The 19,141-nt window shown below is 40.6% G+C and overlaps 1 protein-coding gene across 1 annotated transcript in view; it reads right to left on the bottom strand.

The window, feature by feature from the left end:
* The window catches only part of si:ch73-383l1.1 (receptor tyrosine-protein kinase erbB-4), a 237,815-nt gene that overhangs the window by 68,565 nt on the left and 150,109 nt on the right, over positions 1-19,141 (bottom strand). Inside the window, exon 4 of the mRNA XM_053314757.1 lies at positions 1,647-1,781. Within this exon, the coding sequence (XP_053170732.1) occupies positions 1,647-1,781 (135 nt within the window). The remainder of the gene's footprint in view (positions 1-1,646; positions 1,782-19,141) is intronic.

Below are 19,141 nucleotides of genomic sequence, written 5' to 3'. Positions count from 1 at the left end.
GACAGGCTTCTACTCCCCTCCGTCAAATACTGGCACAGGCAAAGTGGGACCTGACAGAGCACTCACAGCCTTCATGTGCCAGTGGCCCATCATCAAGACTTAATTGACTATGGGTTAATTACAGAGTAAGTGGAAGAGTGCAGCAGATTGTCACCCGGCGCCTTCAGCCACTCCCACTGTGGGGTTGTTAATGTTAAATACTATCTTCGACTTGGCAAAGGGCCCCAATTTGGCAACCTCAACACCCACACACTCTCTTGTCATTTTTTTTGGCCCACCTCTTCTGTTCTTTGTTACTTTTCCTCCCCCTCCTCCCCCATCAGTGCCATATAATCAACAAAATAGCAATGTTGTACAGATATTGTTCTTAAAAGCCTTTATTGTAGAGTATCCAGTTTTGCATGGTGTCTAACTCCCCGCTGATGTCAAAAGTCAACACCAAATGCAGATTTTGCTCCTCGCAGCCTGTAAGCAACAAAAGGTCATCGTGCCTGCTCATCAAAAAAAACTCTCAACATTCCCCCCCATTGTCTACAGTATGTCTTTGCTCACAATTTGGCACCTCTACTGTCCGTATTATTCACCCTGATGTGTTTTGAAAAAGAAGGCCCCCAGAAACGTCTATGCTTTCTTTCTCTTTAAATGAACAAGAGGCTCATCCCAAAATGTGCAGAAAAGTTTGAGAGAGTCTGTCTTTAACAGCCAGTTCTTCTGACACTGAATGTCCGCCGGATAGCGATGCCTGTTATGTCCAAAACAGAGGGAGCTGAGGGACCGCGGGGACTATGGAGGGGGAGGGGAGGAGCACCAGGGGAAGTGGGCAACTTCAGAACCAGCTGTCAGATTCGCTGAGATTTAAAAAGAGCACAGCAAGACAGCAGCTCCATGGGCCTCGCTGCAGAGCGACTACCATACCACTACAATGGAAAAGTTCACACACTGATTTAACACTATGTGATTTAACTTCCAAATGACCACTAGGCAAAGAGCATGAATAAAAAGGGATAGGGCATGACTGCTGCTGGTAGAGGGGGGGAGTGTGCATGTGTGTGTTTCTGTACTTCTACAGTATGTTGGCATGTGGTTTGTACAAAAGTCCTGTGAGGCAAATGAGAAAAAATAAATAAATCTGGTGATCCATTTTTCTAAATCTGACCTAAATTGTTTTCTCTCTTATGTTTATGACTAAAGAACTGGTAAAAAAAGAATAGAAAGGCTTTGCCAGGAAAACATGTAGATGATGACATGCTAGTTATGTTACAGTTTTGTCCATATCCCACTTACTTTGAGAATCAATGACTTGACCAATCTAAATCATCCTTGAGGTCAATCAGCTCATTTTGGTTTGTTTAATATGGAGGGAAGTCCATCATTTGACTTGTGGGCCAATTTGCAAACACACAACAAATGTATTTTTCCACCTTTTTTCTCAGATGAAAAAATAAATTACCTATTCTTTCACCTGTTCATTACTCAGACACACATGAGAGAATGCAATTTAGATGAGATTTAAGAAAAAAAAATCTCACTTGATACTCAGGGCTTCTGTAGCTTTGCCTTCACAGGTCACAGAAGATGCCAAAAGACATTTAATTTCAACTAAAGTTACTGGTTCCACTGGTTTTTGCCCCATGTGTAGTACTCACATCCGAGGTTGCTGTTGTTGGATTGTACCACCAGTAGCTCAGCCTCTTGGTTCTTGGTAATGTCACGCCAATGGATGGTGTCCGCATGGCACAGGAATTTGTTCTGGTCAACATAGACACCCCCATTTAGGATCTCTGCACGAAAGAGAGAGAGAGAGAAAAAGAGAAGATGAGCAGGTACCCATGGATATATAGCACATGTACATGATGGCAGAAAATCAATACTTCAAGGTTAACTCCAATCGTTCCTTTGTCTCAAAGTACCATGCTGCATACGGTGTTCCCTGAAGTGCATCTGAGCATGAAGATAAATGCTATTGACAAATGCACAGAATAATTCAATGACATGTCCAAAGACAATGATGTTTCATAAAGAACTCGTCCACAGATAAAGAAATAGATGGATTACACAACATAAACAAAACCGCCTCACTTTTTGAGAAGAACTCAAAACTGTACGCCAGTGTAATTTCCTAATTATGCATTGAATATTAAATAATTGAATTTAGCTCCAGAGTTAGAGAGAGTTAATGAGTTTGAATGTCACTAGAAGACACCAGATACTTGTTGTGTTAATTAGAACTCAAATAGTAAACTAGAGCAGACATATAGCTTTCCTCAGAGCTTCATTGAGTGATGCATAAAATAAGCATATTGTAAGTGAAGATTGGTGTCGAGTTTCTTCCTGACAGAATCAATATGCCAAAGGTAAAACACAGAAAAGGGTTCGATGTATTTAAATCTTGCATCTCATTGATGTCTTGTTGTACTGTAGAGCTTATAAAAAAAACATGTTAAATTTTTTATTGCTCCACTATTATCTTCAAGGATTCATTCTTGGCTCACAACAGGCCCAAATCATCAAACTGACTCACAGAAAATAACGGATCACAGCTCTCTTGACCTACTCCGCATCCCTCTATCAAAGTAAGTCGACACACCAAAGACAAAGGCGGGCTCCTCATCCAGCTTTAGCTTAATAGCAAAAATATGTTTCTTTTCAAGGACCAGTGCCCTTAATAGATGCCTGTGCATGGAGTACGATAATAAATTCTAATCCCTCTCCCTGTTACTAAGCCAGGTTTTGGATATGGACACAGAATGAAAAGATGTTGTAGTAATCCCCCCCCTACCAAGCCATGACCCATGGCAGAAGGGAAACAACCACCCCTATCCGTTTCTTTCTCTCTGGGACACCAGTAGACTGTATTATTTAACCTAGTTTAGGGATTTAGATACAATCACCTTGCATCCTCTTCTCCTTGAATATGAAGCCCGGCCGGATTCCACAAAAGTACTTGTCATATTAAATGAAATTTTATATATAAAAAAGTAACAATGTGGTTCAGATTAGGGCTGGATTAGCTGAAGGTAAAGAAGGGTATTATCTCCCCAGGCAGATTATTAACAGTGTATGAGTTATGCGGACGATTCAGCAGCTGAGAAGCTCACGCAGGAAGCTAATCATTACCATCCGACACCCTGATTAAGGAAGTGGGCCTTGGTAGAGACGGGGACATTTATTCAAAGCCCTCTTAGAGGTGACACGGCGCTCCGTCTGCCCGCTGAATGGCCTACAGCCGCTGCTTCATGTAATCATGTTCCCGTCACAATGGACGATTTATCAGGGGATGTTTTACATTCATGGATGGTGGGTGAAAAAAGGGACAGACTGTGCTTTATTCACATAACATAAAGACAGCACTGTCAGCATGCTTTGATGCCATTTAAAATCGTCATGAAATAAGTAGCCATTTACTACCCAAGCGACAGCCCAGACTCAACAGATTTTTGACATTAACAGATATATTCATATGTGAATCTCCTTTAACCCACCAACAGATTTTATTCATGACTTCCTTCAAGTCACCTTGATGTAATACAGAGCTTTGATGTTCTCATCAACACTACAGAGAGCAACTTCATCCCTCATGAGATCCTCCAACAGATAAAGAAATCGTCCACACAGATATACACAATGTTATACACATAAAAATACAAATATAAAGTCAACTTGGAACACACAAGGGGTTAATACCACATGGTTTACAAAACGCCCACTGTCTAGAGAAGCCAGTAATTATCACCTCACCCACTATGGTTTGGCCCAGGCTCAAACCAGGCATCTTTGTAAGAGGCTACACAACAGATGATGGATAAGAGTTTTTTGCTTGGCTCAACAATTAACTCTTCCTACACCTGATGGATGAACCAAACCACCAGCTGGCCTGTCCTTGGTCTTTGTTTGGTCTTCATGGATATTCTTGAAACACTCCGCCTTGAGGTCTCTAAATGATGCTTCATTTCATATCAAAATCACAGACTCAGCAGATGTTGTCTGTTGTATTTTGTAGCCGTAATTGAAGATTTACAGTTTGGTTTTGCATGATCAACACCCTGAAACAGGATTGAACTTTGGTCTCCTGCATGGAAGTTGGATGTGCTTCACACGCATCCACCACCAGGACTCCACACACCCTTACTCTCCATTACTTTCCACCCTGCAACATAAAAGGCACATAACCTCCTGAATTGGCACTGAAGCTTTTTCATCAAGAATAATCCAACGTGGGCATAATTGGATACTGACTGAGCTGATTTGAGGTAAAAATGAAAGCTCTTTTAATTACCAAAAAAAACAAAGAGGACCATGCTTCCATTGAAACCCACAGGAGTATAAACAAAACCTGAGGTGTAGACCTGTTTTGTACCCAAGCAGAAAAAACAACAAAGGTTTTGAAGGAAGCCTTTTTTTCATATTTATAGCCAGTAGAATGTCACTTTACATTTATGCTTTTATTGGGCATTTCCAATGATCTTGATGGGCATGTCAAGCTGCATGTCTGACCTAACCCTAACCCATCAAAACACAAGTTACACAATAGTAGTAGAGTAAGTAGATCTTGTAAGACACTTCCATCTGTAAAGTTTAAAAAATGACAAAATATGGCGGCAAACATTTTTCATAACACTTTTGAAGGAATAATTTCCACATTTGGAACATTTGACACATGACAGATATAACCCATTTAGTTATTTTATGGGAAGCCATCTCTCCGTTCAACCAGCCCAACAATGTCCCAAATGTTCTTTTAAGTGCCTGTGTCCAGATGCCCCCCCCCCCCCCCACGCCCTGCCCTCCCCCCCTCCCCCCGATCACCGAGAGACAAATTGCCACCTCTGCTGTCCATCCAGGCAAGGGCAGTAACTCTTCCAGCGGGATGACAAGCCTGTATCAGGTGGTCATTCATTAATGGCCGACAGTCCTGCGCCACCACCCGTCCCTCCTACACCGCTCCTCTCTAGTACTCGCCCAGCCCCCACCCCACCCTCTTTTCCATGCTTCGATCTTTCCATCAGGACAGGAGATCTACAGCCGACCGTCCTCCGCTACACCCTCCCACCCCCACCCCCAACCCCCACCCTATCTCCTCACCCTCCACACTTTTGTGATTCACGAGGTAGTCATAAAAGCTATTGTCCTGTATCCGAGGAAAAGGAAGGTAGGAGAGGGAGGGCTGAAAGATGGAGAGGGCAGGAGGATAGTGAGGGAACAGAGATATGAGGAGACACCAGCATAGAGACGAAGAGGTTACTGCTCAAGCTAACCAAATCTGATGAGAATTTTTTATTTAAAGTCATAATTTCCAAACCTTTTATACAAATAGACTACACAAAATTTGACTGTTACTGCTCTGTAATGCAGATGAAATGTTCTAGTGATTCATGAAAAGCTTTTTGTGTAGCAGGCGCTTTCAAACAAGGCTTCTGAACGCTCCCTTGTGGTAAAGATCTTTGAAGTAATGTGTTTACCAAATTTGTAGTTTGTGAATTGCCAAATCCAGATATCTAGACTCTCCCAAGTGAACTTATCCAGTGAAGTTGAGAAGAATCCTTATACAGACTATGTGGATTCAAAAGAGTATGCTTCAGGTGCCGACATTTTTAGACTTCCCACAGAAGATTATTGGAGGTTAGATGACCAGGGTAAAAGTCAACCACTTGTATCGATCTATGGCAATGACTGATACCTCAAATCTTGAATCATACATTTTGTGCTCCACTGCCCTTACAGGACTTGACCTATGTGACAGTAAGTATAAGTCAAGTTCATGAGGGTCTAGTCCAGAGGTGTCAAACTCATTTTCATTCAAGGGCCACATACAGACCAACTTGATCTCATGTGGGCCGGACCATTAAATCGATGGAAGGAAGGAAGGAAGGAAGGGAGGAAGGACAGAAGGAAGAAAGGGAGGAAGGGAGGGAGGTAGGAAGGAAGGACAGAAGGAAGAAAGGAAAAATGTATGTTTGGCACTAACCCTAACCCTTTTTTCCAATTCCTTCACTGTGGATGAACGCATGGTATTTTGGAGCCTTTAAAATGAACTGATACCACACAAAACAGCACCCAGATTCTTTTTTGATAGTCTGCATGTTCAGTAGTGAGTTGTACTGAGTGCATCACTGGGTGACATTGTGCCTTGCATTGCTGTTTTATGCATGTATACGTAGCCACTGAGGGCTCTGCTGCCATATGTTCAAGTCATGTTTAGTTCAAGACTACTTCTGGTGGAGCGTTTAGCTACATCTCTCCTGGCAGTGAAATAAAGTATCTCACTGTGACGGAGAAAAAAAAGAAAAATCTCACCGAGCAAAAGTTGGAGTGCCATGTTGAATCAGTGACTGGATTTGATATGGATCTATGCAGCGTTAGACATTAGATGAAGATGATGTGGAGAATTCTATAAAATGCTAAACTGAATGAATGAATGACTTTATTTAATGACTCTATTTTCATTACATGCATTTAAATCCTTTCCTCCCCTTCATCCAATCCTATCAGTCCCCACAATCCCAGGATATGAAGAGGCATTTTATCTCTTGCCAAGGCCTGACTTGTTCCAAAACCCCATATAAAGGTTGGTGCATATAATTTGGCACTGTGAAACCTCAAATGGGACATTGAACAACAAGGCAGGACTTCCTGAAAAAAAAAAATGGAGATTTATTTTAACTTGAAGTGAAATGAACAAAATGTCTCATCTAAACTGGAAAGAAGAAGCTAAGTAAGAAGCTGCTATACTACACTGACATCTACAGGTATTTACACAGTGTTAGTACACCAGCTTTAAAGTCATCTACTGTATAACTACCTTACTCTTCCTTCATCTCTTTGACAGTGGTTGGTCACTGATTTGAAGATGCAATTATACACACCATTTCTCAATATCAAGAGAGTGCACAGCGTCCTGACAATATTCCTGTGACCCTTTAATGAATATGTGGAAGAAGAAATAAGTACGGCTGTCGATTAAAACAATTAACTAACTAATTAATTGCACAATTTACTGTGATTAATCACAATTAATTGCTTTTTTCCCTCTCAATATTGACAATTATAATAATTGATATTAAAATGTAAAATCATTTAATTAATGTTGAATCAACACCAAGGAAATATATTTAAATCAAATACCAAATTTAATAGCATCTTTTTAACTTAACAGATTCTGTCTTTTGAACTACAAATTTCCAATAAAACCATCAAGGTCATTGACTGTCAGCTTGAAAGGCACATTTCGTATCTGCACTAACAGAAATAATCACAAGACCCAGGCCTGTATGTTGAAGTGCCAGCTAAATTTAATGACCAATATAAGGCCATTAAAATCATCTAAATCATTTAAGTTGAATTTCAGCAAGGGTCCACAATAGTCAATGCAATTATGAAAAAAAGAACAAGGAAAGATTCTGATTCACACATGGAAGAAACAGATAGAGTTCATAGGGACCCCTTTCCCCTTGCCAAGATTTTGCCTTCATTTGGAACATTATTTAGCCCTCTTGCCCACAAACCACCATGGCATGGATCCCTAGGTCTCGTCAATATAGGTCCATCTACTTTTATATGACATCAGTATCTTCAGTCCAGCTTTAAAACTGATCCCGCTACAGTCCCTGAAAGACAGTAATGTGTTAATTGTGTTAACTTATTTTTTTAACACTTCAACTTTTCAAATTAATTAAAAAAAGTTGCTAATTTTGACAGCACTAGAAATAAGAGCTGGGGTGATTTTTAACAGTTTAAACTACGGGAAAAACAAGAAGCGATCTGGTTGAAGATTTTTTTGGGGATATATTTGTTGTGTCTCACACACTCAAAACAGAGAATAGACCAATCAGTGGAAGATGGTTAAGAAAGTAGAAAATGATCCCTGTGCCAAGCTGCTTTAGGAAGCCAATTAAGTTCATTTCACTGTCGTTCAGCAGAGAGAAGAGCCCCTATTTTGAAGTAGTTTCTAAGCAATGATGGCCCCTGCACCAATCAGTGTCCATAGCTCTATAGGGAGCCTGCTGATGAGCTTTCATCAGTGCTGCTAGCCACTTGTCCCACATCTCTTTCTCTCCCTAATTATGCTGATGAATAAGGCCGTAATAGTGATCCGTCCTCGACTGATGAGTCCATGCGTTTGCCATTATTGTCTTGTCTCAAGGGCGGGTGTGTCACGTATCACACAACTCAAGCTGAGTGCATTCGGGCCATCCACTCTGCTCTTTTTTTTATTAGGATCATCCCTCCATCCTTTGTGGTCTGACACCCTGCTTCTACCCTACAAGACTGACCCATTCCCTCCTCCATGAAATGTACTTTCTCAGTATGGTGATAGGGCAACTTGCTGAGTACGGGGGAACTGAGAAATCGGGATGATCATTCTTTCTCTCCACGGTCGGGTGCCCTCTGTTGCAACACACACACACACACCAAACACACACACTTAGAAACAAACACATATATGAGAATAGGGAATCCCAGAGATGAGCATGCAAACACACCAAAAAAAAGCAGATATATTGCACATTTAGTGTTGATGCACTACAGAAAGTCTCATGTGAACATATGAACTGCTGCACACAGACGCACCAAATCCCCATGATAAACACCTCCTGTCCAACAGCAGAAAGCATCTTGGAGCTTCGTTGCATTGGGTCGACAAAGCCTCACATTTGTAGGCAGAGCTGGAGACTTAAGCCAAGGCTTTACAGTACCTCTTAAATGCCAATTAATCACTCAGTGCTTGAGAGAGAAATGCAGAGAGCCAAGAGGGAAGCACCTTGTAATTTCTATTCTTTTTTCTTTTTTTTATCAGAATATAAATGAAGGGAATGAATGCATCTCCTTTCCAGCAACATTCAACATAGAGAAATTAATTTAAACAGTTTTTTATACTTGTTTATACCTATGCAAACATAATATGTAATGAATTCTAAAATAGTGCTCTTGACCTTTGTTTACCTTAACTGCAGAGAGTCGGAGCTTTGTGTGGAATAAGCTCGTTTAAGCTTTTACCTCTCGTTTTATGAGCACTTTTGATCATTTTTGTAAGATGCTCGCTCTTTTCTGATCTTCTCCCATTTGAATTGGCTTAACACTACCTCACAATAATGCACATGTAAATCCTTTCTACTTTGCCGGTTTCTTTCTTCAAGTGTTAAGCTGTTTGTCAATGAATTTTCACCAAAAAAAAGTCTTCCTGTAAGTAGAAGGGCATAATAGATCCCCACCCCACCCCACCCCACCCCACCCCCCAAGCTTTAGGTCATACAAGACCTTCTTTAGGTACTGTATACAAGGAAAGAACTTAGGTATATGTAGTAGAATCCTGCTGTATAGTGTGGTACATTACTAATAGTGGATACTTTAATTCTTTCAGCTTTTAAAGGACCAGGGTGTAGGATTTAGTGTGGCTGTCAAACTTGTGAAAAACTGGATTTGTCCTTTCTGAGCTACTGTAGAAACATGACAGTGCAACATGGCAGGTTCTGAGAAAAGAGATAAGGGGTTAATTGTAAAGTAACAGAAATACAATGATTCTTATTTTCATGGGATTACACACTCATTAAAACATTCTTATGATTATTATATTCCATTTTTTGTTAGATGCCACTAAATTCTAAACACTGGTCTTTTAATGCGAAACACCTGCAGGGAGCATTGTGTTACATTTACAATAGAAGTGTAATACTGATAATTTGAAAATGGTATTTGTGTTCAAAAGGGAACTCTGAGTATTTACGTGGCAAGTGTAGCATGACTGTTGTTGTGCTGCAGATATTACTCCTATTGCCAAAGCTTCATTTGAAGACAAGCTTTTAACTCGAGAACTCACGGTATGTGTATGTGTGTTATCTAAGAGACCTGTAAGCTCTTTGCAGTCATTTACATGCATCAGTTCTTGGTGCTCCGTGTGGCCTGTGACACAGCGCAGACAGCTGGCATGACAGAAGGTGCCGAACTGGGGAATGAAACAAATTGCCTTCATTTTCTTAGAGTGCAACCTCTTCAGGGAACACTGATGAACATTACGCGACTGAAACCGCAACAAATCTGCGACTCTGGAAAAATAATGACTCGCATGAGGGCCAATGAAGTAAAAGTTAGACAACCAGGGAAAGAAAGAGAGATGTTCAAGTTCTTTTTTTTTGCTGTCCTGAGGAGGATTTCCCTGTTTCTTTCAGATAATAATACGTTTAGGACAGCCATCGTTAGAAATTACTGTTCTTAAGGGACAGAGCCAGGGAAACAAATAGCACAATCATACAAAAAACCAGCCCCCTCACCCCTCCAAAAAAAAAACACACAAGCTGCCTTGCTTTAAGAAAAACCAGCATCTGTCTCAAGGTTTTCACAAAGCACTTTGAACTTCACACACACACGAGAGGCAACAAGAGAACTCTACAACAGGATCAGTAGTGGAACAAATAAAGCATTTCCTTTTATGTTATAGCTTGAGATATAATGTCTTGGATGAACTGTACTCCAGCTGAAAGAGAACAAAGAGATTTCCTGGAAAAAAAAAGGCACACATATATAGTATTTGTGCAGTTTTAGGGTATTCTGAGTGAAGGAGGAAGTTTGTGAGCGCATCATTGGGATGGTGCTTAGTTATGGGTGTTTGTACTGTAGGTGTGTGAGGGTTTCAGTGTGTGTTTCGGTTGTCTGGCTTGTGTGTGCACCTGCTAATTCTAACTAAAATCAGACTGTAATTAAAATAAACTTTTCTCTTCTCTGCCAATTTATAGTTAGACTAAGGAACCGCACAATTTAAGGTAAACACAGGACTTGACTGGAAAACAAGCATTCGGTCCCTAAGGAAACCTTCTGTGTGTAATTGTGAAGCACTCCACTGTACAGTGCCTCCAAGCATGTTTACTCTATAAAAAAAAAAAAAAAACAGAGGCTGTTGAGAAAGTAGCTGCTTAAGTGAAAACGACTTCTCAAATCTCATGAATAACTGTTAAGTCTCCGGACTGCAAACAAGCCGCTGGGTAGATAAATGGCTGCAGATCGCCAAGATAATAGAGACAGAAAACAGCTACTAGTTTGCCTCAAGGTATGAAAAGTGAAGCATCAGCAAAAGTGTGAGGATGTAAAGAGTGACCAAAATGAAATGAACTTTTCAGAGTGTAAATCGGTAGAGCGTGCCTTTTCTTTTCCAGTAGGGGAAACATTTTGCTCCTGCACTTGCACATTTTTATAAAGAGCTGCATTATTCACACACCTGAAAAACTGTCAAAGAGGGGCTGTGCTGTGTTTTATAAATGATACAATCCTTACAAGCAAATCCACAGTGGCTCGAGGCCTCTGACTTGGAGGAGAACTTATCTGATCTTCACGGAAAGGCGGAGGTGGGTCTCCAGAGTCCCGTTTCCCCACTTCTCCATTATTAGCTCTGCCAGCCAAAGAGATATTGTGCTCTGTGACAAATGGCAGAAGAGAGCCAAGGCGCAGACAGTGCGGGGGAGGTCCCTTCCATCTTCGCCCCACTCCCCCCCCTACTCCTCCCCCTCCCACCACCTCTCCCACGATCCAGGGCGCTGCTGCTGCTGTGTCCTCCCCGATAACCATAATTGTGTTTTAAAGCCCCTGATTAAATTTCACAGTCTCGAATGATATTGTTTTGCGATGAATCCTTATGACAAATGCTTCACGTTAGAAGATTATGGAAGCTGTGTAGGCGCTGAAGGAGGCAGCTAAAAGATGGAGGCGGAGATGACACTTTTTGTCTTTTTTTTTTTTACTTCTAAAGCTTCAATGGAGGCTAAATGAATCCCTGCCATCACTCTCCTTATTTTCCTCCACCCACTGTTGCTCCACCCATCTGTCATGCTCTCTCTCTCTCTGTCTTATAAACACACACACAGACATAAACACTCCTTTTCTCCTTTGTTAAGGTTCATCGTTCTCTCTCCTTATACCAAAATACACCCACAGGCGTACAGGTTTCACAGCAATCATGATTAGAAAACTTTCATAAACATTTTGGCTCAGATGTAATAAAAGAGAAAGCCTTCAAAACTTAAAAAAAAATAAACTTTTGCCATCCTCAATTCTTTACTATATTATAGTCCCCACTTCCGAGTGTCACAGTACCTCTAGGAGCCCAATTTTTTTTATTTTTTTTATTTTAGAGGTGACACAAAATGCAATCAGGGCGAATGAGAAGCTAGCAAATTCAATAATGGAGGCAAATGAAAATGGAACTGGAGACTCTGCACTTAAGGCGGGATGGGCTCATGGCCCTAATAAGCCCTCTTCTGTCACCGCTTCCCTGCATCTAAATTAACCAGAGGCCCTCCAATCAGCGGAGGCAAACAAAAGAGCCAGCTAAAGAGATGAGAGCGCTGCTGAATACTAATGAAGGTAACAAACAGCACTGGTCATCAATGATCAACACTGAGTGTGTGTGTGTATGTATATGTGTGTGTGTGTGTGTGTGTGCAGTGGTAGTGGTGGTAGGAGGGATTAGTGGAGAATCTATTAACACCCAACAATAATCAGTTTGTTAAATTTGCTTACAAGCACTAATATTCCTGTCAGCTTTGAAAATCAATTAAATCCACAAAAGGCACAAATCGGCAAAAAAAGAACAAAAAAGAGGGCAGTTGTGTGTATTTTTGAAGTTATATACTGAGTTTTGAATGGATATCAGTAAGCCAGAGGTCAGACAACTCACTCATCAAATAAATTGCCAGGTTCACTCTCAAAACTACCAACAGAACCAGGATAGGTGGTCCATGTTGTTTCTATACAGCAGCAGTAATAAGTTGTTTTGCAGTGGAGCTACCTCAACAGTCAGTCCACTCTCTGCGCTGTTATTGTGCTGGAAATAGTGTTTTGGTACAATTGCCCAATCGCCTGAGAGCATCAAACTAAAATTTAGAGGGCACCATGAATGGACCATGGGGGAGCCATAAAGACACTAAAACTGCTGAGCAGCTTAGCTCATAACTTGAAATGTGGGCTATTATTAAATGTCCACTCTTGAGTCGGGAAGCAAAAAAAAAATAGGTTCCTTAAGAGCTTTAATGCATGTGTGCTTGAACACCTGTAGTGCCAAACCATATACACACAAACACACGCTGCTTGTCTCATGCATTTTGTAATTCAAATCGGGGCTCATAACATATTTTTATGGAGCAAAATGCTTAAGAAGTGTCGAAAGCGGAGCTAACCCTCTGCATTAAAATTGACACTTAGAATGGGCTAAATGGGCAATTTGTCATTTTCTGGCACAGAGCTGTAGCACTCATCCCACCACTTGGGTAATTTGGGACACACCGACATGGACACACACACACACACACACCAGCAAATCAACTATGACCAGTAAATTGCCTCCATCTGGTTCTACAGTATATTTAGTGTGAGGTTCTGTGTGAGCCAGCCAGTCCTCTCTACCTTCAGCTTAAGTGACTTCTTTAACAGATGCACTGGACAGACATATTTATCAGTGGTAATGATTAGTTTGGAGTAGAAATTACACAACAGATCTCAAGAGGAGCATTGACCGAGGTGTAGCACTTACGAAAAAAAAAAAAAAAAAAAAGGTCGACAAAGAGAAAAAAACGGACCAAAATCAAGCAGGTTACAAACGCCTGGCAGAGAATGCACACAAACACAGTGCTGAGTGTACACCATTCATCTTTCCTTTCCCCAAGACCCCAAAGCATACAAATATGTTGCAATGTCAGGAGGGTAGCATGTGCCTCTTAGCGAGACAAACAAGCAGGCTTTGAATATAATTACTGTCAAATGAAAACTTCCCATTGTCAACATGACAGCCAAAAACCAGCCTTGTTTTTAGCTTGATGACATTGCAGCTTTATGTGTTTGAATTTCATTTGATAGTGATGATGCAATCCAACACAGTCCCAATACAAAGCATGAAACTGATGCTGTGCTGCACAGGGGGGTTTATAGATATTGCTAACTTTCAATTCTTGTGCCTAGTTGAGTTTTATATGTACAGTGTAATTAAATATATATAGCTTTTCATTATCATAAAACCAGAGTACACTGCAGATATGGAAGTATAATGAAATACCCAGCGGATTGCTACTTTTTAACTCTTGTCCCTCATTGGGCTTTACATGTACAGTGAAATTAAAAATACAGCTTTCATTATCATAAAGCCACAATACATTACAGATATGGAAGTACAATCAAATATACATACACATTAAAAAGAAGTAGAAAAACCTTTGTAATATAGAGTATAATTAGCTAAAAATGGGCATAGCTATTTCTATTTTATATCTGGAATTAATTTTATTTCACTTATAATGTGCTCTGAGGTTGACAGCCATTCATGGAGAACACTAAGTGTCCAAATTTAGATCTACGATGTGAGATTTATTTTACAGCTGCCATTCACTTTGCTCCCATTGCTTCTGTTATTGTCTTGTCTTTGGATATAGCTGGAGCTAGACTGTTGATACATTTGAAAACTAATTTGAGAAAGATGGTGGTGCATATATGTGAGTGTGTAATCTCCATAAAGCTATCAGTTAGCCTCTGTGCAACCTGTAGGTAGGTCATTCATAAAAAGAGGGAAAAGCAGTGGACCCAGGATTGAACCTTGAGGAATACAATTTCTATTGATTAAAAGGGATGACTTTTCTTATATTGCTCTCTAGTTTGAAGATGTGGTGAATGCCATGGTGTCATATACTTTAAGATCAAGAAACACTGCCCTCACGACATTATCATCCACATACCATCCACTAGTATCAACTCAAACTCCCTCCAGAATCACATGCGTTGGCATTGAAGGCAGCCAGGGACACACCAGAAAACAAGAGTCTGGTCGCTAGTACTTCTAATCCTCCCAAAAATGAACTCTGCTCTAATGAACAAGTTTGATGAAGTTACAGTAATTTGGTTTGATGAGGTGGGATGTCTTAGAGCTGCTTGGTAGAAATGCTGACTCATTCGGCAGCATCACCCACTACTTTCACTCTGAACAGAATCAGGGGAGTGGATGCTGGAGTACCTCTGTTGACAAGACGATATTTGGTCAACTGCTTGCAATATTTGAGAGTTTTTCTGTGGCATGTATAAATTTAATGAGACCCTTAAAATTCAACCTGAGGTGAAATTATGTAAAACTGTCAAAAGCCAAGACTCCAATCTGCTCTGAATGCTCCTTTTAGTTGGTTTAGTTATCTCAACTAATGCTTGAATGACTATAAATTGCCTCCTTAGTCTTTGCTGCAAAGGTTGTCCACTCACATATTTCGGATCTGATTTGGGTAAGAGGATGTATGGATGTATTTAACAGTTTATATCTTGAGTAAAGGACGAGGATAAGGTGCAAATTCAAACAACTACAGCTTTTTTAATGTAGCCTCTGGAGAAGTCTGCCAAGGGGCATATCTTCATATTGTAAATTGCAAACATTATTAGAACTGTTAACTTATGCGTTGAGTTTATTTAAGACATTACCAAGCCACCACATGCTAACTCCCTAATGACATTAGTGAACAAATTAGCACTTAACGAGCTGACAGGGGAGTGAAGGGAAGTGATTGACAGTTTGGAGCTGGGGGAAGTTCAGGTAGAGTTTTTATATCTGTTACACTGTATTATGGAGTCAGGGCTTTCCTTGTTCACTGGGGGCTCAGTCAGGTGTGTAGGTAACTCAGTTAGCCAGGGTCAGCTGATACTCACCTATGTAACGCAGTGTGTCAGCCAGTGGAAGTGATCCCTAACATCAAAGACTTGTGCACAGGGCAGCCGACACACTGCCCGGGGGGACTATTACCATTCCATTAGAGATCATTTTGTCCTCCTTCTAGATGTGCCACAGTCGCTAATGGAGACAATACCGAAACCCCAAGGGTCTCCTCGTCAAAGGATTTGAACAAAAAATATCAACGGCGGCACAGTGCTGACAACACAACACTGATAAAACCACCGAGGACAGGTATGGCATTACAATTACTTGTCGGTGCACTAGTGTGGAGAAATGGGAACATTGGAAATAAAGAAATGAGAAAATAAACCATGGAGTCAGACATGGCATCTTACTTTTTTTTTTTTTTTTTTTAAATGTGATGTTCTGTACTAAAGAGACACTGAGTAACAACATGTGGTTCTTTAGCCAGGCCATATTTTCTCCAGGTGACAACACAATTGAGAGGAGTCAGGAATGTGCAAAAAAATATGTTTCTTCCCAACCCAGCTTGGCATGAAAAAGTCTGTGCAAATCTATGGGTTGCATTACATTACATAACACTGGAGTGTTTTTTTGTTTTCAAAAGGGAATGCTGGTGCTTTGGTGTTCCAACACTTCCAAAAAAGTGGGGGTTGGAGGGTGGTGTGTGTAGGGTGGGTAAAGATGAAAGAAAAAAAAAAAAGGCAAAACTTTATTTCACAAGCAGACTGAAGGGCTTTCTCGCTTTGCAGATCCACGACTGCAGCATTTTCTAGGGTAGCAAAGCAGCGTTTGAAGCTGGGAGATATGTTTTAATCATTTGGCGCCTTAATGATGACACTGGATTCATTATTAATGGGCCCCATTCCTCTACTCTCCCCTCTCCCTAATAACAGTCCGGAGTATGAGCGGGTATTAGCATTAGCCGCTTTTGCTCTATTTGATCTTTGTGTAATTACACCACTTTCTGGAGATCACACTACAAGCTTTATGTTAAGTAAAGAGGCCTTGGATGTGGATTTTTTTTCTATACAAATTCCAAACACAATTACCACGGATCCTTTTTTCCTCCCGCTGCTACTTTTTCACAAGTGGGAATCAGGAATTCTTTACAGACCTAGTAGTAAAATATATATATATGGCCAAACACAGTGCCTTAGTGCCAATCTGTGAATTTTAGGAGAAATTAGACTTAACTACTACTCTTTTCATTCAGGTGTGTGCCTTTTATCAAATAAGCAGATTAAACAATTCTAAATCTTTATACTCTCCACTGAAGGGATTTAGTGTTTAGATCAAAATCAGCCTTTATAACAAAACTTAATCTCAGTAAAGAAGAAAAAATAATGCTTTTCCCTTCTGATTCTTATAAAATGAATCATTAATGTCAGACAACTGGTGTGGGTATATACAACCATACTGTATCTCTATCAATCCAAATAACTACACGTGCCATGACACTGTTGTGATCGGATTTTCTCCAGTTGTCACACTGCACTCCATTTGTTTCCCTGATTCAGCTGAGCGGACTGACTGTGAAAATGAAAAGCAGCTCACAGTGCTTGTGAACCTGCAAATCAATAGTCATGCTCTAAAAATGAAGACGCACATGGGGTTAATTATGATGAAGTCTATTAATCAATTCATCTCAGCAGCAACTTCTGGTGGTAATTTGGCCTAAATGCATTCAAAATACTCTCAAAAATGTTGCAATTAGTGAGACAGCAGTGGTAAATTACAGTATTAGCTTTAAATTAGAATTAGGGGATGTTTGGATTGTTGCCAGGTTGTGAAACTGTAGCGGTGTCACTACAGTCCTACTGAGCCTTAAGGAAAGCAAAACAGGTGAACAAAAATCAGGGAGGTTATAGAGGATAGCAGAACTGGCGCTTTGCTTTCTGCACCTGAGCACAGGAGGCATTGCTTCCATATGAGAAGTTACAGTCAGAGCTCTCTTTGGGGGATGCTAAACCATTTGGCGCACATCCAAATGGGCAATTTCACAGGGTAGAAAAAAAAATGCACCAAAAAAAAGTTAACCAAAGAGTGAGCGGGTAAACTGGATCTGAAAACACGCCACTTCATCAGAGAGTAGAGTGGTATGGTTATTATCACCACTGCTGCACAGCATGGGGTAATTAGCACTACTATGTGTAGTGAGGCACACTATACGTATGGGTACAGTTCATGTGGGTTCCCATGCATGTATTGTGTTTGTGTATTGTAGGTTATTCAGGATTATAAGGAGCTGCAGGGGCATCACAGGGTGAAACTTAACAAGTCGATATCAGAGGAGTTTCTTTAACACAGATTACTATATATCCCTGCAACTATAAAGACTGCACAGCTGTATGCATACTGACTCTGCAGCCAAATTGAATTCCATGCTTTCTGTGGACACCCACTGTGTACTGAGTCCACAGAGGGATAAAGCAGCAGTGAAGCTGTTGTTTAATGTATTGTGTGCAGTGAGAAATGCTTAATATATTCTCACTCAGGCACGTATATCCCCACTAGATATGGCAGAAGTGGTGATGGCGAAATGAATTACAAATAAGCACATTTCATCGTGTGTGTATCTACAAAAAAAAAAACGAGCACGGTAACTTTTCTTATCATCATTAGGAAGGGAGAATAATCTGCTGGCCTAATTGTGAGCTTATTCAAAAGAGAAAATTCAATATGTTTTGTCATAAGCAGAGGAGTGCAGGGAATCAGGAGGAACTGCTCTGATCCATATGCATGGCTGGATCTGGCTTAATTGCAGTGTTGGGGTGCAGTGGGATCAGATGATATGGTCGAAAGGCTATAGCGATGTGAGGCACCCATCCCGAGTATGTGTTAAAAGCAAGAGATGTGTGGAGTGGACTGCCAGCCAAATAGGCAGGGGTGGGGGGGTCAGTGGAAAGCTTGAATCACAGCGGTGAACTAGAGGTAAATTCTGCCTCTGAGGATCAACATAGTTTCCAAAAAGTTTCAAGAAAATAGGCAAAAGTGTGAGATGTAGATTATGCATTGTGGACATAAATAATGCAATGGTTACCTTCCTGCACCAGTTATAAGGATATTTGAAGATACCACAGTTCCTTTTTTTCGACTGTGGTATCCCAGTTACATGATTTAAAATGGTTGGACTTGTTGGTCATTCTTTAAGGCAGAAAACAGTGCATAAGTCCCACTAAGTGTATCCTGGCTTCATTCCTGGAAGCTTAAGAAACACATTACTTTCACCTCAGGAGAAACTAAATATTGGAGTACAGGTAAATAAACTCAGACATCCCAAAAAAAAAAAAAGAGAGCCAGCAAAACAAATGGATAACTCATAGCTTATGATCCTTTCAGCAGGAACAGTCATTGGTTTCATTAGCACAGTTAGAGAAATGACAGGAGAATGGCAGAAAAGAACACTGACACTGAAAGGAACAATGTGAGTAACCTCATATCAGGTTCACTTTAGCCTCCCTCTCTTTGTGTGGGGGTGGTCAGAATGAAAGGTGC

The sequence above is a fragment of the Scomber japonicus genome, chromosome 24 (assembly GCF_027409825.1).
Source record: "Scomber japonicus isolate fScoJap1 chromosome 24, fScoJap1.pri, whole genome shotgun sequence".
In the NCBI taxonomy this organism is placed as follows: domain Eukaryota; kingdom Metazoa; phylum Chordata; class Actinopteri; order Scombriformes; family Scombridae; genus Scomber; species Scomber japonicus.
This window is presented reverse-complemented; position numbering and strand designations above follow the sequence as displayed.